Source organism: Ambystoma mexicanum, chromosome 3q, assembly GCF_040938575.1.
Source record: "Ambystoma mexicanum isolate Mex_15411 chromosome 3q, UKY_AmexF1_1, whole genome shotgun sequence".
Lineage (NCBI taxonomy): Eukaryota > Metazoa > Chordata > Amphibia > Caudata > Ambystomatidae > Ambystoma > Ambystoma mexicanum.
This window is the reverse complement of record NC_090926.1, coordinates 186,808,910-186,830,916: the sequence shown is the minus strand read 5'-3', so window position 1 is coordinate 186,830,916 and position 22,007 is coordinate 186,808,910. Positions and strand designations below refer to the sequence as shown.

Below are 22,007 nucleotides of genomic sequence, written 5' to 3'. Positions count from 1 at the left end.
CTTAATACAAATCAATGCAGAGGTATTCTACTTCTAATAAGAGAAGAGGGTGAAATTACAGGAAAGCCGACAGACAAAAATAGAATATTTTCCAATTATTTAGTTTCCTTTCATCTTTTTTAGATGGATATGATCAAAGCTTTATTACATCTAGTTATGTGAACAAAAACATGAATTTCAGGTTGTCATAGTGATAGTATATAAACCTTTTTCCATGTTCACATGAGGAAAGAGGAAATGATTAATGTTAACTTATCTTGAAAAAACGGTGCTCTATAACACACAAATATCAAAAACTAGTACCCATAGAGTAGCTCTTGGTGAAAGAACTGTGACAGTGCAAGCATGCGATTTCTTTTCTTAAGAGTGAAAAGTAAGGAAAGGCTACAATTCCTGTAAGGAATAGCTTTTCAGGGTGGGAAAATAAATAGTAAAGTAATATATCTTTGTGACACTTATCTCTAGAGGTAAGTAGCACTGAGTGGCTTGGGTGAGAAGTACTTAAGAAAGAAGATGGAGTTAATAAGTAGCAATGTGTTTTGGTAAAAGCTTAGATCATCTAGAAAGAAAGTACTCACACTTGTTAGCAAGGACTGAAAAACATAGCAATACTTAAAGTAGAATGTGAACCAAGTGTCTCAGTATTGGTGATGTTGAGCAGTATCAACTAAAGCAATAGGAGCTGATACAATCATCAATAAGCATTTTACCAGAGTTGTTCTGCGAGTACTAACCACATATAAATAATAGGGGCAACAGCATGTTTCATTAGCACAGCAAAGCCCCATGCTAATGGAATATTTACCACATAGAATGCTACTTGTTAGTTAAGCTATCATCAGGTATGAACAAGAAAACTAATGGAGTGCTCATATACAGGTCTGATTAGAAGTACAACTGCTAACAACTGATAACTTGTTATGCCAAAGCTAATGGTGCAGGCTGCCATTTGTGTGCATTTGGCAAACCATACAAAGGTAGGACAAAATAAATCAACACAAATGTATACATGTGTAGCGTTTGCAGACGTCTATTCTTTTACCAATAAATGTGCCTTAAAGAAGGGTGTGTGCATGTGTATACTTTTAAATAATAGCCTTTGTATATAATCTTCCATTCCATTGTTTAATTTTTCTTCAGCCGCGGGTTGGATGGATATCAATGGACCTCCCCATAGCCACAAGAAAAATGAAATATATCGATATTTATTCAAAAGAAAAGATCTTAAATTGGGCATTCACAGCTATGTTCATGTTAGAAAAATCCAAAAGTTCAGTGGGAAAAAAAACGTTGTGAAAGGGAAGTAAGTTTGCAGTGCAAAATAACGAAACCTCAAATACTTGTCAGTAACAGTTCCAAAACATAACTTGCCCACTGTGTTGTACTGCTCATGTAGCCACTCATGGCATCATAGATGACATCACAAATGTTGCCATCTGTGATGTTGCCCCAAATGATGTCATCTATGACATTGCTGATATCACCAATGAGCACACCTAGTGCAACAAAAAGTAGCCCTAAACAAGCAATACATATATTTGCATGTGACCTGCAATTTTTATTTAATGAGCACATTCTATAAATGTATACTTGACACATTTTCAAGGTTGCCACTAGAGGACATTATAAAGCAGTTTTAATATTGCGTTTGTCACAATCTTGTTATATTTACATTATACGCAAACCATGCATAGCAGTTGTTGAATTGAAACATGTTATATGAGCCCACGCCTAAAGCCTCAAGGATTAGGTAGGTCATACGAAGATTTGCATTTGTGCTTGATATCTACCTATAGGAAATCAGTACAGTCATTTTAAAGACTTGCTCATGATAAAATACTTTGACTTTTAATTACAAGTTTTGTACATGGATGTTTGCTCATTCTAAGATGCCCACATACACTTGCAATGCCAAAGGTATTTGCACATGCAATGACTGTTCAACAAAGAAACATAAGAAACATAGGATACAGTAAACTCAAACTGTCTGTTGCAAAGTGTGTTCCCGTTAGCAATCTCTTTTGTGTTGTAATCCTATCAACTGTGGCGATATATTTTTTGATGTCATCTAGGATGTCATCTATAGTGAACAGTGTAGTGGCCAAGTTATGGGACCTTCTTAGGAACCATAACGAGCAATTTCTTTGAGGCTTTGTTTTTATGTGCTGCCCACACAATGTCTCTCCAAGTTTTGATTCACTAAATATATATTTGTACCACTGTAATATAAGTTGAATTAATCAGATGTGTTGACCTTTACCTGCTGTAAGAGACCTAATGGGAGGGAAATAAAAAAAATATGGGATAAAGAGAACCTGAAAAAACGTGGACACATTTAAAAATAAGTAAGGAACAAGTTACTTACCTGTAACTGTTGTTTTCCAGCATGGGTCTGGCATGGATTCACATGCTCATGAATATTCCCCGTCGTCAGGCTGGGAATCCTCGGTAAAGAAAAAACCAGTATCAGTTTCGTTTCTGATCTGTCTTTCGTAGTAATAACCAATCACTGGTCTCTGCGTCATACTGACCACAGCCAATGACTGCCCTCTACCTAAGCACCGCCTCTGGCAGCCATCTTCAGATTTGGAAGCACGTGAAGTGGCAGTATGACCAAGTGAAGAGCCGCAGAGGGGTAGGCGGGAGGGTTCGCATGTGAATCCATGCCAGACCCATGCTGGAGAACAACAGTTACAGGTAAGTAACTTGTTCCTTCTCCAGCATGGGGTCTGGCATGGATTCACATGCTCATGAATAAAGAATAGATAGCAGTACACACATGCACAACCACGGGAGGTGGCAAAGGCTCAACATTAAGCATTACATCAAACATCTTACCTCCTCACCAGGCTCACCTCAGGCGAACAGGTGGCGCAGCACTGCTTGGCCGACCCTGGACTCCTCCCTGGAATCCCGATCGACGCAGTAGAATTTTGTGAAGGTGTGCGTCGACCTCCACGTAGCAGCCCTGCATATGTCCAGCAGGGGCACATCAGAAAGGAACGCCGTGGTAGCTGCGATCGCTCTGGTTGAATGGGCTCTCGGACGGCCAGGCAGCGGTCGGTTTGCCAACCGATGACAGTACATGATACAGCCGGAGAGCCATCTGGAAATGGAAGCCTTCGAGAGAGCCTTCCCCTGATTGACAGGTCCAAAGTTCACAAAGAGTTGTGACGTCTTCCGAAAACACTTCGTGCGGTCCACATAGAACTTCAGCGCTCTAGCCACATCCAGCGAGTGCAAAGTCCTCTCAGCCGGCGACGAAGGCGACGGGAAGAACACAGGCAACACCAAGGGTTCGTTGAGATGGAAGTCCGACGGTACCTTGGGCATGAAGGAGGGGTGCGTCCTGAGCACTACCCTCGTGTCGTGAAAAGTCAAGTACGGGGCCTTGCAGGAAAAGGCCTGAATCTCTCCCACCCGTCGTGCGGAGGTGATGGCCACAAGAAACGCTGTTTTCCACGACAGAAACTTCAACGGGGCCGAGTGCAGAGGCTCGAACGGAGGTCCCATGAGCTTGGTCAGCACCACGTTGAGCTCCCACGCCGGGGCCGGAGCCTTCACCGGCGGGAACGATCTAAACAGCCCCTTCATGAACTCTTTCACCAGACGATGAGACCACAAGGACGTCCGGCCCGTGGTTCTGGTGTATCGGGAGATCGCAGCAAGATGAATCTTGATGGACGTGTGTGCCAGTCCAGCTTTGGCCAGCGTCAGCAGGTACGGCAGTACATGGGGAGCCGTAATCCGTAGAGGGTTAATCTTCTGTGCGTGGCACCAGACAGAGAACCTCTTCCATTTGTGTCCGTAGCATTTAAGAGTCGAGGACGCCCTGGCCTTTGCAAGAACCTCTCTGCAGTCGGCCGGTATGTCGTATCCTCCAAACTCTAGCGCTGCAGGAGCCAGGCCTGCAAGTTCAGCGATTTCGGGTCGTGGTGGAGGATGGCGCCTCCTTCCCTGGAGAGTAGATCCGCGTCCCCCGGCAGCTTGATTGGCGGGGACGCTGACAAGTCCAGAAGGTCCGGGAACCATATCTGCCTCGGCCACGCAGGTGCGACGAGGATCATCCTGCACCGTGACCTCTTGAGCTGGTTGACGAGCCGGATTAGCAGTGGCAAAGGAGGGAACGCGTAGAGGAACAGGCCCTCCCAGGGGAACGAGAAAGCATCGCCCATGCTCCTCGCCTGGGGAAACCTGCTGGCGAACCTCCGGCACTTGGAGTTCGTCGCCGTCGCGAACAGGTCGATCTGGGGTGTGCCCCACCGTCGGAAGAGGCGATCCACTAGATCCTGCCATAGTTCCCACTCGTGGCACGAGCGCAGCTCCCTGCTGAGTGAGTCGGCGATGGTGTTTTTTATCCCTGCCAGATGAAACGGCACCAGAAAAATTCTTTGGGCGACGGCCCAATGCCACAGGTCCTGCGCCTCCTTGGACAGCGCTGGGGACCTGGTTCCGCCCCGTTTCCTGATGTAAAACATGGTGGTGGTGTTGTCGGTGAAGATCCTCACCACCTTGCCCTTGAGGGACGGGAGGAAGGACCTGAGAGCCCAGAACACTGCACGGAGCTCCAGGACGTTGATATGGAGGGACTTCTCCGTCGGGAGCCAAAGGCCTCTCGCGTGCAGATTTTCGGTGTGCGCTCCCCACCCTTCCAGGGAGGCATCCGTGGTCACTGTCTCCTGGTGGTCTGGGGTCTGGAAGTCCATGCCCGCCGTCAGATGCGCGCGGATGCCCCACCACCGGACCGCTCGGCGGAAACTCTCGTCGAGTGTGATCCTCTCCTCGAAGCCGCCCGTAGTTTGGATCCAGCGCGCGTCCAGGAACTCCTGCAACGGGCGCATCCGGAGCCTGCACATGGGAATGAGGTAGATGCAAGAAGACATCATTCCGAGGAGGGACTTGATGGACCTCACCTTGGCCGCGTCGGAAACCAACATCCGCTGTACCTTGCCCAGGATGGACCTGGTCCTTTCCTCCGACGGGGAGGCCAGAAGGGACACTGTGTCGAGCTTCGCTCCCAGAAACAGTGCGTTTTGCGCGGGTACCAGGTGAGGCTTGGCGTAGTTCACGGAGAATCCCAGGTCCGTGAGAAGTAGGACGGTCCTTGCCGTGTGATCCACGGCGAGCTCCCTCGTCTTGGCTCGGATGAGCCAGTCGTCCAGGTAGGGGTAGACGTGGATCCCCTCGCGGCGCAGCTGCGCCGCCACCGGTGCAAGGCACTTGGTGAATACCCTGGGTGCCGACCGTAGTCCGAAGGGGAGGGCTTTGAACTGGTAGTGACGCCCTTGGACCACAAACCTGAGGAATTTTCGGTGCCCCTTTAGGATGGGAATATGGAAGTAGGCATCCTCCAAATCCAACGACGACAGGAAGTCTCCTTCCTCCAGCTGACCCAGGACGTGCTGGAGGGTGACCATCCGGAACTTTTGCGCCTTGATGAACTTGTTCAGACGTCGCAGGTCCAGGATGGGGCGCCATCCCCCCGTCTTCTTCTTCACGAGGAAGTATCTCGAGTAAACTCCGGAGCCCCGAAGCCTCTTTGGGACGAGTTCGATGGCGCCCTTCCTGAGCATCGCCTTTACCTCCAGGAGAAGTTGAGGGACGTGAAGTTCTTTCCTGGCCACGGGGGGGACGCGCGGACACCTTCTTTGAAACTCGAGCGCGTGGCCCCGGGCCAAGGCGTCCAGCACCCAACGGTCGGTGGAGATGGACTCCCACACGCTGACGAAGCTCGCCAGCCGGCCTCCCACCGGGGTGCTTCGGTGGGGGCCCGACCCCACGGTCGGTTCAATCCTGCTTTGACGAGGCTTTGCCGCCTTGACCTCCTTGGCGACGACGGCGGGGTCCGCCAGACTTGCCTCGTCCTCTGTAGGCCTCCTGAGCCGACGAGCGGGCCGCTTGACGGTAGGTGGAGAAACCGCCGCCGGAACTTTTGGAGGCGCCCTTGCCTCCGCTGCTCCGAAAGGGCGTCCGTCGTTGTTGCAGAACTCCAAGGGCCCGGGCCGTCTCGGTGTCCGCTTTAATGGCCTGAAGGGAATCGTCCACTGTTTTCCCAAACAGGTTGTTCCCATCGAAGGGCATGTCCAGGACTCTGGTCTGAACGTCTTGACGGAAGTCCGTAGCCTTGAGCCATCCACGCCGCCTAAGGCAAACGCCGTTGCCCAACTGGCGGAACCCAGTGTCGGCGATGTCCGTCGCAACGGTAATGGCGTGGTCCGAAGCCACCTCACCTTCCTGCAGGATCTCCAGGGCCTCTGCCCTCTTGTCGTCCGGCAAGAAGTCCAGCAGGGGAGCCAGTTTGTACCAGAGCTCCCTGTCGTAGCGGGCCACGATAGCCAAGGCGTTGGCCGCTTTAATCGTCGTCGCCGCAGACGAGATGACTCTGCGTCCCATAGCGTCCAATTTCTTTCCCTCGCCGTCCGGTGGGGAAGTCGATGTGGAGGCCGCACCCCCCCCCCGCTTTTTTCCTGGCCGCCGCGGAGACGACGGAGTCCGGGGTAGGCTGCGCCCGGAGGCACAGGGGGGCCGTGTCCGGGACCTGGTACTTCTTCTCGTACCGGTCTCTTCTAGCTGGCGTCGTGGAAGGGTTCTTGAGGAGGGTGAGGCCCTCATCCCAAATGTTGTCCAATAGAGGCACTGAGAGGACCGTCTTCCTCTTGGCCTCGCGCCGCTGATAAAGGAAACCTTCCCTCTTCTTCTCCTCAGGGCAGAGTTGGAAAAGCTCGGATGCCCTGGTGATCATGGAGTGGAACGATCCAATCTCGTCGGGCGGAGAAGCCCTGGTGGGAGGCGATGACGGTACATCCTCGTCGTATACCTCGTCGTCCGTACCCGTCGCTGCCGTGTCAGTCCCCGTATCATCCCCTCGGGTGGACGGGGAGGAGGGCTGGAAGGGGCGCGACGGCTGAAAAGGAGGCGGAGGGTGGATCCTTCTTTTCTTGGTAGGGGGAACACCAGAAGGTCCCGGTTCTGGGTCCCCCGACGGGAGAGGTTCCGTCGGCAACGGTAGTCTCGTCCTTATCTCTGAGCATAAGGACTGTATAGCCAACAAAATGGCCGCCGAGTTGTCTCGCGGCGCTGGCAGAGGGGAATCCGACGGGCGATCAGGGGCCCCGTCGGTACCCTCGACGATGTCGTCGTCACCTGCGTCGGGATCCATCCCGACGGGCCGGTCTTCTTCCACGCCGAGGCCGTGGCTTAAGACTTCAACCAGCTCCTCCTCCGAGGTTGAGGCCGAATCTACGACGACGCCCTGCCACCCCTTTTTCTTCCCCACGGGGGATTTCACGGGGGTCCTATCGATGGGCACAAAAGGCTGAGCCAGGGCCGCCGCGACAGTTTCGACAGAGGGCTTGGCCGGATGGATTAAGGCCTTCACCACCCTAGGTGCGCTCACCGCCTTATCCTTGAGGGGGGGGAAGCTGCCTCGCTCCCCCTCCGCCTTCGAGCTCGACCGGGGCCTCTCCAGGAGCTTCGCCGGGTGCTCGGCCTTCCTCTTACCCGACCCAGAGCGTTGGCTCGTGGTTGATGGTGACGGGGAGGGTGCGCCCTGCCTGGCGCCCGTAGAGCCCGACCGTTCGGCGCTCCCGGTGCCAGCGGACTCGCGGTGCTTGGCCTTATGTTGGACCCCCGTCGCCGGGGCGTCCTCAAAGGTCTTAGAAGACCGCTCGGCTTTCTTCCTCTTCTTCTCGCCGGACGGGCTCTTCCCTTCCAGCCAGTTGGCGAGACGTTGATGGCGGTCCTTCATGGTCCGCTCCGACATGTTGCCGCAACACGCACAGTCCTTCTCCACGTGCGTCTTGTCCTCATGTAGGCAGTAAAGACAAAAAGAGTGTTCGTCCTCCTTGAAGACGTTCTGCAGCTGGCATCCAGGGCAGACCCTGAACAGCTTTCCGGGCGTCGAGCTCCCCTTCTCCTGGGCCATGACCGGGCCTGAGAAACTTCTGGAGTCCTCCAAAAGCGTAGCTCGACGAAATCTTCACCCTTGAGGGGCGCAGACGAATCCGACACGGGTCCCCGTTGATCGGATGGAGAATCGCTGGAGCTTGAGGCTCTTTTGACCAAAAAAAAACGAAGTTTTTGAGAAAAAACGTGAAAAAATAGCACTAACGCTCGAGAGCAATAGCACGAGGATCCCAACACATGAACGTGCGGTAAAAATCTGAAGATGGCTGCCAGAGGCGGTGCTTAGGTAGAGGGAAGTCATTGGCTGTGGTCAGTATGACGCAGAGACCAGTGATTGGTTATTACTACGAAAGACAGATCAGAAACGAAACTGATACTGGTTTTTTCTTTACCGAGGATTCCCAGCCTGACGACGGGGAATATTCATGAGCATGTGAATCCATGCCAGACCCCATGCTGGAGAATATGACGTATGTGTTAATGGGGAAGATATCCCTTTTTAAACTGGATCCAATGTTCTCTTGTCATTTTAGCAAAATAAGCCCAACATCAGAAGGTGTGTCCTCAGACAAAAAAAACAAACAAAAAACAGAGATGACATCTTTTCATTTAACTTGTAGCATTAGAATATACTTATATACTTTTCATGCAGTCCAACTGGGCAAACATTTTAGAAGAAACCCCGACATTCTGGTCCTTTAATTCTGTAGAAAAATAGTGTTCAACATCTAAATTCCAAAATAAAGGAATTCTTAACAGATCCATCTACGAACTCTCACAATGTACTGGCCCTCAGAGGAATGGGCAAATCATTGACAGATAATTATTGCACAATACAAATGAAAAGAAATGATTGAAGACAACCTCTGCACTGTTTTCCTTCACATCTTTAATTTCAAAATATTGGCAAAAAACTGCATTCCTACACCTATGTAACAAAATATGCTTTATGAAATATACAATGTGATAGGCCTCACTCAGAACAAAATGTACATTAATAACGCATAGCATACACAGTTTTGATAACGTGTTAAATGATTTCAAATACATACAAAAAAGGTATAAATCAAACTGTGCAATCTGCGATAATGTCATGTAGGACTGGGTTTTGTATAAAACTATAGTTCAGCTTTTTGAAGTGTATAAATTACTTTAAGATTACTTACTGCTACAAAATAAAACATCTTAGTTTATCATCCTCTGTTTAATGTTCTGTGAAAACAGTGCTGGCTTCTGGCCACAAAGGCCCCCACCCTTAAGCAACAAACAGGCTTGTTTTTACACTAGCCCATTTTTGATACTGAGTTTGGCCCTAGTTTCAAGTTATCATTGACATTCGAATTGAAGCTTAACTTCAATCATCTATCTTCTCATACCGCAGACGTTTATATACATAGTCATTAAATAGGCACATTATTGTAAACACACCCAGAAAAAATTATCTAGTATAAAACAATCTAAAACATGGTAGTTCCTAAAGAACAGCAGCCTTGCATCACCCACAAAATGCTTTAAGGCTGCTCTGTATATTTGCACTAGTTTAAATAGTTCAGCACATTCTGTGTCAATTTACAAGCAAGCCCAGTTTCCAAATTCAATAAAACCAAATGTGTCTGTTCTGGTTTCATTTGTGCGACAGTACAAATGCAGTCCCAAAGTCTGGTTTCTCTCCTCTTCCGGCTCTCAGCATTTGTTCCTGAATTGCAACAGGATGTCTGTTTTTACCACAAACAGTCAAACACAATGCCTCATCTTCAATGCACGTCCAATATGGAAAAAAGATTAAAAAAAGAGTTCCTCTGAAAGTGCTTAAATATGAGTTGGTCCAGTTTGTGTGTTTCTTCAAAGAAAAAACGTTTATTTCTTTTAAAAACCTGCAGTCTTTCACCACAATAATTAATGAATTCTCCATTCTGCTGTGATCAACACAACTCCATTGCATTTACAGATGGCAGCTTCCTCAAAATAATATTGAAAACTTGTTGAGAATGAAATCAAAGTAATGTTTGATGAAGAATCTCCCAAACCATCCTCTTTCGAAAGTAGGGCATATGTTGCTAGAAAGAGAAACCAAAAATACCAAGCATGTTAGTTCATAGAAAACAAATGCACCAAGCCATTTTAATTTTACAGTCAATGCCCTTTAGGTTTTGTTGCCACACAAGAATCCTGAAGTTTATTGCTGGGATAATAAGAAAAACAGCTTTGTTTTTCATCTACTCTCATCGTCTGCTTATTTCCCAAGTCCCCTAAGTGAGAATGAAGGGAAGGAAAGCTGTTTCAATAATAGATAACCCATAAATATGTCTTATGAAAAAGACAAATAGCATTGTTTTCATTAGTTCCATCAACGCATAAAAGAAGTTTTGAAGTGTGAAATTGATATCCATCTGATGGACACAGGAATTTAGAAAGTAATGAGCACTGAAAGTGGAGAATATTGAATGCTCAATAGTTTTAATACCTCCACATACAAATGTGGTCCTCAATTTCCTGTACTCCCCACGTTCAGAGAAAATCTCAACACTTCAACATTTCAGCAGGGGGGCAGAGGGATAGAGGGGGAATTCCGTATTAGAACTTTGCATACAAAAATAGGCAAAGCCCCATGTCTCACAGTACACCGTTTTACAATGCTTGAAGCTGCAGTCCCCATCATGCAGTGCTAATTGGATAATACACCAACAGATAGAGACCAGATATATGTTCATATTATTTGTTGTAATTTTTGGTCGGCAACCGCTTCCAATTTCCCCATGAAAGCGGACATGTTTTAATTATCTTTTGCTAAACTACTATACTGAGGTGCTGTAAAAAGGAAGCAGTAATGTAGAAGATAAGCAGTGTTTGGAAAATATTCGTTAGGATAGTATAGTTGGACAACATTGAGCAGTGTACTATAGAGTATTTCCAATATGAGTGGGCCATTCATACCAGGAGATGACCACTGGGTGGCAATAGGACGCACTGGGATGACTCAGAGGCAGGTAATTGTGATTAAGCATGAAATATGGCCCATGCTATTTTAATTAATAAAACAACCTTACCTGGATACAAGGCTTTTTACTGTATTGCAAAAATAGAAATGGGTATAATGATTTGTAGCCCCATGAGACCAATGTACAAACAGTTCACATTAAACTAAACATTTCATTTATATAGATATGAGAGTGCACTATGAATCTGGTTATTCATTTTAGATAAGGAGTTTGCATCAGTGAACATGATCTTAGTTGTACTGACGGAGGGTATCTTTAAGAATTAAATTATGATAAAACGTCTAGCAGGTCAAATAAACCCTCCCAGGTGTTCCAGTGGCAAGTTATTATTTAAGCACCATGAACAACTCATTACTGGAAACCTCGTCAGCTAAAACTGAACACTCACTTGAGTAGGTGTGAGAAAATACATGTAAGTATTATATGATGAAAAGCCTCTGAGTCCGGGCTGCAGCTGCTTCTCGGTAAGTGCTATTTTGTTTATAAAAATAAACACTAGCTGTGGGTTTTTTTCTAAGTTTTCCAGGCTGGAGGAGCCCAGACAACTTAGAAATAAAACCTCAGCTTTAAAAATGTTGTATTTATGTTTGCGGTAGCTTTTGAAGCGACCGCAAACATAAATACAATGTTATTGTGTTTGAAAACGCTGCAGTTTTTCTTTCTAAGTTTCTCAGGCTCCTCCGGCTCGGAGGAGCCTGAGAAACTCAAAAAGGAAAACCGCAGCGTTTTCAAACACAACCGCGTTGTGTTTCTGCCTGCCGTGGCTATCACTTTGGGTCTCCGTTGCTCCCATAGGGGAGCACCGGAGACCCAAAGTGAAAGCCAAGGCAGGCAGAAACACAACACGGTTGTGTTTACATGCCGCAGTGTTTCTGCCTACAGCTGATTTCACATTTGGGGCTCTCGGGCTCCCCACGGGGGGCCCCCGAGAGCCCCAAATGGGAAATGCTAAATGCTGCAGTGTTTCTGCCTAAATCTGCTTTCCCATTTGGGGCTTTAGGGCTCCCCGTGGGGAACCCTAAAGCCCCAAATGGGAAAGCAGATTTAGGCAGAAACACAACGCGGTTTTGTTTGAAAACGCTGCAGTTTTTCTTTCTAAGTTTCTCGGGCTCAGAAGAGCCTGAGAAACTTAGAAAGAAAAACTGCTGCGTTTTCAAACACAATAACGTTGTATTTATGTTTGCGGTCGCTCAAAAGCTACCGCAAACAAATACAACATTTTTAAAGCTGCGGTTTTATTTCTAAGTTTTCCAGGCTCCTCCAGCCCGGAAAACGTAGAAAAAAAAACGCAGCTAGTGCTAATTGTTTTACAAAAATAAATAGCACTTACCGAGATGCAGCTGCAGCTTTTCTGCCTGTAGTCTCCGGTCCGCGTCCTCCGAGTCCCAGCACCAATGAAGGAAAAGCCGCCCAGTGGTAGCTTTTGTTTACTACAGCTGGCTGGCTTTTCCTTCATTAGTGCCGCAAAAGTAAAAGCCAGCACAGGCACGCATCCATTTCACAAAATGGATGCGCCCATGTGCTTGCTTTTCACATTTTTGAGCTTGAATTGCTCAAAATTTTACATAGGGACTTTGAAAAAAAAATGCCAATAGTTTTTTTTTTATATTGCCTATCCATTTTTGAAATAAACATTTTTGGGCAAACCATTCCTTTAAGAATAAAGGTGACCTGTGGATTTCTGCAATGAATGGAAATGAAAAAAGTGATGTTTACTTTTGCGCTCATTTTTGAGCATCTGCCCCTTTGTTGTCTTTGAACCCCAAGCGCCTTAAAGGGCCAGCGGTGTGCTGCGATGGTGATACTGTGCAAGTGACAATGCACAGTAACCCTGAGCTTGCTGGCTGGAGGAGAGTGAGGCACTAGTTTAGTTTAGTTTCGTTTGTTTATTTGTAAAGCGCGGCCAAACCCTCAGGTAGCTGGGCGCATTAAGCTTGTGGACAACATAGTTACATAACGTTGCGCGACAAAAGTGCATACATTCAGTGGTACATCGAAGAATACAGTAGGTGACAAGATACAGGTGACACAGATAGTATAGGACCGGGTTACAGAGTGATCCAGTTCAATTATGGGCTAAAATGTACAACCAGAGATGCCCATGGGGCACAGGTCAGGTTTGCACAGCTACCAGTTGGCCTGGTGCACGGATGAATGGGTGAGAGTTTTGGCGACAGGTTGGGTCTCATAAGGGTTGTGTGAGAGGTTGTGTCTGAGGGTCTCTATTTTCAGGAGCACACAAGGTTAGATCAAGTTACAAATGAAGTTCTGGATATCTGAAGAGTTCCCTTGGATTTGCAGGCATTCCGACCTACACAGCCAGGTATTTATTATTACGGACGCCATTGCTAATACTGCTGTAAAAGCCGTGCTTCATAAACAGCTTTGTTCCTTTCTCTTAAATACTCGCTCTTTAGTAAAGCATGCTCTTGATGTCTCCGACTTCATTCCTGACCATAACATTGATGCCGCTTTCTTAAAGGCAACATGGCTTTCGGCATCCTCTTGGTGGCACTTGGCACTAGCCGTACCTGATGGCTACTACATCTTTAATGTTAATAAAGCTTCAGGTAAAGGTGGGGGTTGGGGGGGGAAGAGGGTTGCAATTATTTATCGAAAATCCCTACATGTACACCAACTGAATTTGGAAGCGCCAGAAGGCACTTAACTGCTGTTTGTTAAGCTTCTAGTCAACCCCAATGTGTCTTCTACTTTTATTTTACTGTATAAATCGTTTCACATCCTAGATTTCTTTGAGGAGCAAATGCTTTCATTATAACACTCCTAGATTGAAACGAAAACGACTTCTAAAATGATAGTTTCTGGTCATTTTAATATGTCGTTGCATAATGCACAAGATAGCAGAGCTGCATCCTTGAACCGTGCCCTTTTAGAGTTGGATTTTACATCTGTTAGCTCAAAACATACACTCAATAATGGACTTATTTTAGACTGGCTATGCACCCATGGTATTCATGTTGAACGCTTAGAGGTTCTCCCTTGTCTGTGGTCGGGCCACTATAATATACTGTTTTTATTTGGTACCTCACCATTTGTAGAGGCCTCTGGTTATCCCGTGATGGTCAGTGACAATCTGGCATTACGGTATAACCATATGTTTTCTTCCGCTCTTGATTCTCGCACACCTGTAAGGATGTGTAAATCCATTCCAGCAGCTAGGTCTTCTAAATCGTGGTAGATGCAAGATTTTCGTATTTTGCAGGTGCAAAAAAACAAGGCCTATAACTCAGTGGCCAGATCATACAAGAGCTTTGTGGCTTAAGCTATAAAACAATCTTTGAACACCCGTGTTTCACAGGCCGCCTCTAATTCTAAAGAATTGTTTTTGATCTTTTTAAAAAAATTTAAAAAGTTGTTGTGCTTGACATTACAACAAGAGAACGAGCAGCATACAGATAATTGACAAGTATATGAACAGCATACACAGATTCACGGGCGGTCATGCAGGACATCAGTTAGCCAGCTAGTGGCAAAGCAACCAGAATTATACATATCACAGTGGTATTTAAGGTACATAAATTAAACAGTTATCGGAACTGGGGAAGGTAGGTCGCCAGAATCATCATCGGTGTCAACAGACAGATGAAATAGAGGACCAAAATGCAGTCCACATGTTTCTGGGTCTAGACACTAGTGATTGCTGGCCCGACCAGGTCTCCTCCGCATCAGAGGCCCATGTGACAGCCTTAAGCCACTGAGTGTGTGTGGGGGCCCCAGGGCGTAGCCGGAACAGTAGAATATACTGGGTTGCTAACATCATACATAACCCAGATAGTTTCCTGGAATCACGCCAAAGCCGGGGGAGCTTGTGAAGGATACATGTCAATGGGGTGATAGTGTAATCTAGCGTTTCAGACATGATAGAGCATACTTCCTCCCAAAACAGAGAAAGGCGTGGACAGGACCACAGCATATGCATATAATGTGCATAATCTGAGCCACATCTAGGGCACATGGGGGGGGGGGGTGCTGTTGGTCTTTCGACATACAATGTAGTCTGATTGGGGTATGGGGGTATGGAGAATCTGTGGAGTACCTTAAATTGGATCAGTTTGAATGTGGAATTAAATGAGATTTTGTGGATACGTGCACACATGCAATCCCAGCGTTGGTCTGTAATTTCAGTACCCAGATCCTGCCCCCAGGTGTGCCTGAGCCAATCAAAAGGGGAGATGGCCTTAGTCTGGAGAAGGGTGTACACTATTGAGACCTACCCCTTAAAAATGGTGTTCAAGATTTCGGATAATATCAGATCTGGAGGGATTGCAGGGAAGTCCGGGAACTTGTTTTTAAGAGAACTACAAAGACTGGCATATTGCAGCCACTGGGAGGTCCTATTTCGTAGGGACACCAGTAGATCTGGCCATTTGGTGATATCGGTTAGTGGAAAAAGTATGGATTTAGAGCAGTTCACCCTGAGACCCGATATCTCATCAAAAAGAATGACATCTTCTAAAAACGGGCCAGGTTTTGTTCAGGGGAGCGAATGAAAAGGAGAGCATCGTCGGCATATAGGGAGATGATCTCCAGGAGGGGGGGAGGGGACAGTCTCAGACCTCTATGTGCGTACATTTGGCGTATCCTGTCGGCCAAGGACTCGATGGCTATAGCAAATATTAAAGGGTGAGAAGGAGCATCCCTGCCTCGTGCCTCTGGGTATTTGCATAAGGGCCGAACACTGGTCCTTGGTGCAGACCTTGGCGACAGGAGAAGAGTAGAGGATTTTAATCCAGGACTGAAAATGGGGTCCAAAGTTGCTCCTTTTGAGGACCTGCCAGAGATAGCTCCAGGAGATAGTCAAACAATTTCTGCATATCGAGGGCGGCCGCTACTGCCTGTGTGTTCGGGTCAACCCGGGCAAGAATGTTAAACAGGCGATGAAGGTTAAGTGAGGTGGAGCGCCCCGGAATGAACCCCGACTGATCTGGTTGTATAATATATGACATATACGGAGCCAGTCTTAAGGCCAGCACTTTGGCACATATCTTGATGTTGCAGTTAATAAGAGAGAGGGGGCGGTATGAACCACATTGTGTGGGGGCTTGCCTGGTTTGAGTAATACTGATATTATAGCTTCTTGAAGGGGTGGGGGGAGAACACCTATCTCACAGGATTCCACCCACAAGGCAGACAGTTGGGGGACCAGCCAGGCTTTGTAGCGCTTGTAAAATTCGACAGGAACGCTGTCGGATCCAGGGGCCTTTCCAGAAGCCAGGGTGTCCATAGCCTTGGATATTTCATCGGGTGTAATTGGTTTGTCTAGGGTATCCCTGGTCTCGGAGGAGAGAACGGAAAGCGTAAGACTATCCAAGTATGTCTCAACTTCAGCCCCGGGAAGAGTGTCAGCATTGGAGTAGAGTGTTTCATAGAAAGAGCGGAATTCTGCTTTCATATCTTGCGATGAGGGCCAGGGTGCCATCGTCTCTCGATATGCGGAATATGGGGTGAGCCAGTCTCCTGACGGAGTAGCCTAGCCAAGACATGACCAGGGCGCTCACCCTCCCTGTATCTGCGTGCCGATTGGGGGGGATCATCGAGGAACTTCTGTTCCCTTTCTGCCTGGGAGCAGAATGTATCTGGTTCTGTGCCTGTATCAAAAAGGATATCGGGCGACAGAGGCAGAATACTGGGTCTCGAGGGAGGAGAGTCGAGACTTGCTCTCTGTGATCTCCCTCCGGATCGCCTTAAGAATCCCTACCTCTTTGGAAATTGCAATGCCCCTGTAGTAAACTTTGAATGATGCCCAAAGAGTAGTCTGTGTTTTGACTGAACCAGTATTTAATGTGAAAAAGCCATCAATGGCGGTCCTCAGCTCTGTTCCATAGGCAATGTCTAGTAGAGAATGTGGTTTCAATCTCCATGAGCGAGCCCCTGGGTTGTCCGCACTCCACCTAAGGGAAATTGTCACCGGAGAGTGGTCAGAAAATGTTCTGGGAAGGATCAGCATTTGTGTATTGGTTCTGATTAGTATATCCGAGACGAGCCATCTGTCAATTCGTGAGTGTGAATCATGTACTGAGGAGTAAAAGGAGTAAGACTGAGAGTCTGGGTGAATCAGCCTCCTTGCCTCCAACACTCCTAGCTGGGACTGCACCTCTATGATGGTTCTGGCTGCCCTGGAGAGTTGGTGTGGTCTGGAGCCTGATCTATCCAGGTCTACATCTACAATACTGTTGAAGTCCCCTCCCCAGAGGATATGGACAAGAGGGAACCTTGAAACCAAGGATGAGAGATGTGTAAAAAAGTCAGGGTCATCTATGTTAGGACCATATATATTAAGCAGCACAACCTCTCTGTCCAGTAGTGTCCCAAACATTAAAATCTAGCATCCCAGGGGATCAACATGAGTCACTTTGTGCTGAAATTTAAGACTCGTATGTATCAAGATCAAAACTCCACGTTTGGGGCACCATGCTTTAGCGAACCTCTCACATTCACCAGCACGAGCATGTGTTTCTTGTAGGAAAATCAATTTAACTTTGTGCCGTTCAATTTACGCATTTTGACATGATTACCCAGCTCCCTGACATTCCAGCTCATGCAAACAACGCCATCTTCAGCCATTTGTGTAGGTAACTAACAATGAAAAACAGAAGTATGAACCTAAAATTGGATTACAGTGATCAGTACAAATGTGTATGGGTCCCGGATCTATTCCGACCCACCCCCTACTCCAATCAGAGAGGCGAAAACCCGAACAACCTCTAACATAACCAAGGGCAGCGGCATCGCCTGGGGGGCTGCGTGCTGACCGTGAGCGGCAACACTTCTGAAGTGGGGAATTGTATAGACATTATGTGGTGCATAATGTAAGATCAATGCATGAAAAGAGTAAGGAGCCAAGCTTGTAAGTCAAAACTAGATATCGGTTGTTCTGGTATAACCAGCAGACTGTATGGTCTACAAATGACAGAATCTAGTTCCGCAATTGGTATTGTTGCACTAACAACAAATCAGTTTGACTACAGCATCTGCGTTGTGATTAATCAACCCAGGAAATACTCGTTGATAAGGCGGTATGTGGCACACAATGTTGTAACAATACATAAGAACTAAGTAATTAAATGTATGGGTCGGGGCTGAATGATAATCAATCTGACAAGTCTAGTGCTATGGAGCACATCAGTCATACAGGCCTAGACCGCTCTAGATAGCATGAAGTTAACATCGACAGACTGGAGGGAACACAGTAGAGAGGACAAATGTGGTTAGCCAGGAAAATGCTCATCAATAAATTTGGAAGCCTCCTTGGGATGGTGAAAAAGAAGACACAATTGTAGTGTTCAATCCGGATTTTGGCTGGGTAAAGCATTGAATATTTGAAACTCAGATCCCGCAGTCTTTTCTTGGTGGCGAGGAAGAATTTTCGCTCTTGTTGGACGGCTACAGAGAAGTCTGGGTATAGGTGAATTCTAGCTGAGCCGAGGAAGTGGTTGCCTTTGGCTCTTGCCACCCGGAGAAGGGAATCTCTGTCTTGGTAATTCAGGACTCTCGCTATGATGGGGTGGGGGGGTGTGTGGGGGACCCGACCTGGGCCTCACCACCAAGGATCGGTGGGCCCTCTCAATTGCAGACTGCGGGAACGTTTTGGGGAGTGGAAGAGTGAAAGTAGGATGCGCTCTATATTGTCTTCTATGGGCCATCAATCTTGTCCTCCGGGACCCCGATGATACGTAGATTATTGCGCCTGGAGCGGGATTCTAGGTCCTCATTTCTCTTGCTGACATGAACCTGCCTGTACAAGACGCTCACTTCGGCCCGAAGTGCGACAATGTCGTCTTCAGCCACTCCGACCCTCGTCTCCACCTCCGTTAACCGAGCATCAGTCTTCTCCATATGCGCTTTGATAGAGCATATGGTTCCACGCATGTCATCCAGTTTCGAATATAGAGCTGTGAAGCTCTCCCGCAAGTATTCCATCATTTTCTGTGATTCAGTAGCTCAGGGGGGTACTGACATAGATGCCACTGGTTCCGATTGAGGTGTACTCGGTTTAATCGTTGCTTTGGTATACATGTTGATAGAGCTCCGTGTTTTGTTGGCTCCCTTGGTCATAATCCCGACCAAACACGTGGGAAATAGAGTAGTACAGCACCCAGGGAATCGACTGTGGCAGAGCCGGACCGAGAGAATATGCCTAGCGAGCTATGATGGATGACGAGGAAGCTCTAATTATCACTTCGCTGAGTGATAGTGCACAGGGTTGCGTGTCGCAGGTGTCAAGCCCCCCAGGAGATGGTCGTAGCGGGGGCAAGGCCTGTCTCCCAATCTGAGCAGGGCCACCCAGAATGGTAGCAAGGGCAGTTGTGGCCAGTATACCTGCCCCGGTCTGCCTGGGAGCAGATTGTAGCCTCCTACGTAGGATAAGATGAGAAGTGTTGATGTAATTAAACAATTACTATGTGGTAGGACATGGGGTTAGCCCGCGGCTATAAGGGCATAGCATTCGCACCTCGTAAGAGTATTTAACTTCAGGTCGGCGTAGAAACACTCAGCGCAGACGAGGGGTTATGCAGAGCATGTATCCAGATAAGGGTGGTGTGCATGGTTCTTACAATGCCAGCAGGATTGGGGTACCAAGGGTGTTGGCCGTTGGGTCAGATGGAAGGAGAGTCTGTATACCTTGGGTCTGCAGGGCCGCAATATCCAGAAGAAGGTTGCAGTGGCACTGTCCAGGCTGTTAAAATGACACATGGAGCATCAGGGCGGTCGAGAACCGCCCACCAAGCGAACTCCCGACGCTGCCCTCCGGGCTCGCTAGGCGTCAGCAGCCCAGCAGTAGGGTTTACTCAATAAATGTAGAGGCACAGCTTGCAGTGTCTCTGGTGGGGGCCCCCGTACCTCAAATCACAACGGAGGGAGTAGTGTACCTTCCAACGTACTGTTCTGCTATGAAGCAACAGGACTGCAGTTTCCAATCTCCGGACAGCGGCGGAGGCTCCTGCAAGGGTCACCAGCTGAGCCGTGGGGGATCTCCGCTGGTGTAGTTGTGAAGTCGGGAGACTGGCGGGTACGGCCGCTCAAACCGCGAAACCAAGACCGCAGCCCCCGAGTGGAAGAAGTTCAGGGTACGCCAGCGATGAATGGAGTCACCCCCAGGCCGTTATATGCGGTTTGATATTATGGTGTTGTGAGAGGGGTGAGGGGTCCTGAAATGCAGCCTGGTGGGGTAGGCAATCTGACCCAGGGCACATGGTGCAGAGCGACAAGCGCGGCTCCCCCAGCTGGGCCCGGCGTCCCCGGCACTCGGGTATAAAGATGCCCGCTCCCTGTGGAAGCGGGTTGTGGGGTGCTGCAGAGGGGCCTGACGACATCCAGAAAGGAGAGAATAACTCCGTTTCAGTCCTCATCCGGATCACACCGGTCGAGCCGGACCCGCTGTATATCCGCGGGCGTCTGTCTGCAAGTTCTGGGGGGCGAACGCAGCACCAACTAGATAAACTGTGCACATAGGATCTCCCCTAACACAAGAGCGTCTCACTCAGGCGGCCATTCTCATCGAGCCCAACAGCAACCCCCAGCATCGTTTTTGATCCTAAAAGAACTTCAGTGTCCTGAGGTTAAGACACCAGATACTTTAGTTAGGGACAACGTTTGGTGCACTAGCATCCAACAAGCACTGTTCTCGAAAATATCATCTCTTAAAGTGGATATCTCTCAGAAGAGATCTAGTTTAGCCCCTCCTATTGTTTTCTCACCATCAAACAAATTGATTCCTCCATTGTTTGATTTCAGGCAAGTATGAGCTTTGGATGTGGAGAATGTAATTCAGACGTTAAAACCAACAAATTGCCCGGGAGATCCTCGTCTGGCGAAGATGGTTAAAAATTGTGTAAACACCCTTGCTCCCTTAATTGCTGACTTTAAGAATGTTTCTTTTCAGCCAGCATCTATACCTTCTTGCAAGCATGGATCACGCCCTTATTAAATCTACATTGGATCCAGATATCCCCACAACCTATACACCAATCACAAGCGTCCCCTTATTGCTTAGGATAGTGGATCGTTTGACTTCCCTTCAGTTACAAACACACATAAGGTACAATCTTCTTGGGAAAAGACAATCAGAATTCTGAGCCTATCATGGTACTAAGTCTGCCCATTTGGATTTGAAGGCTACCATTCTTCAACTAATGTGCAAAGGCAAGTTGGCCCTCTTTATTTTATTAGATCTCTCAGCAGCATTTGATTTGGTTGATTGTAACAGTTTATATGATAAGCATCCAGTCAACCGTGTTTCTTTCTAAGAGAGTGGCCGATTGGGTTTTTTCCTTTTTATCTGGCCGATGGAGCAAGTGTTTTTTTATAACTCCTTTATGGCATCCCCAGTGGAGCTCCTTTGCGGAGTACCGCAGGGCTCTTGCATTTCGCCCACTTTTCAAAATCTTTTTATGAAATCCTTATGTGACAAAATTTAAATGAGCAGGTCATTTTATACACCAACTATGCGGCTGATATGCAGATTCTGATTCTGCCGACTGGTGAGTATTCCGCTAATGCCTCAAGAGTCAATGAAGTCTTTCGCCTCATCCGCTGTTGGATGGGTTGCCAAATTCCCTTACATTAAATGATGCAAAAACAGAATTGCTGAACGTTGGTATTTGGCATACATTGCACAAATTATCGGACCTGTATAATAACTTTGCTATTGCATATGGTTTTATTCCAGTCCTTATCAAAGTAAAAATTCTGGGTGTCATTCTTGATTCGACACGGTCGATGAAGGATCAAGTAAATTCTGTTATCTCCACTTCATCTTTTACTTATCACTGTTGCGTCACATTCGACCTTATCACTCTAATGAGAATAGTGCAATCTCGGCTCGAGTCATTATAGATGCAGAAATATACTATTGCGACAGCCTTCTCGTCGGTATTGCATAGAAATATGTGGCCAAATTTCAAGTTCTACAAAACAGTGCAATTCGTATTGTTTTAAACATTAGTCGAAGAGCGCATGTTACAGCGTCGAAGGGCTCTTCATTGGCTACCAGGGAGCGAACATTTTAATTTTCGTATTCTCTCCATCACACATAAATGTATTAATGGTAAAAATCCCGCCTATTTGGAAAAGAGGATTCAG

The 22,007-nt window shown here is 47.3% G+C and overlaps 1 protein-coding gene across 4 annotated transcripts in view; it reads right to left on the bottom strand.

The window, feature by feature from the left end:
* Positions 1-8,774: 8,774 nt before the first annotated feature.
* SENP1 (SUMO specific peptidase 1) overlaps positions 8,775-22,007 on the bottom strand; it is a 1,568,779-nt gene continuing 1,555,546 nt past the window's right edge. For 2 of the 4 annotated variants that reach the window (XM_069653453.1, XM_069653455.1), the window contains one exon: positions 8,775-9,962. In XM_069653453.1, the coding sequence (XP_069509554.1) occupies positions 9,900-9,962 (63 nt within the window). In that variant the 3' untranslated portion in view covers positions 8,775-9,899. The remainder of the gene's footprint in view (positions 9,963-22,007) is intronic. The other 2 variants (XM_069653456.1, XM_069653457.1) reach the window with 1 other exon arrangement.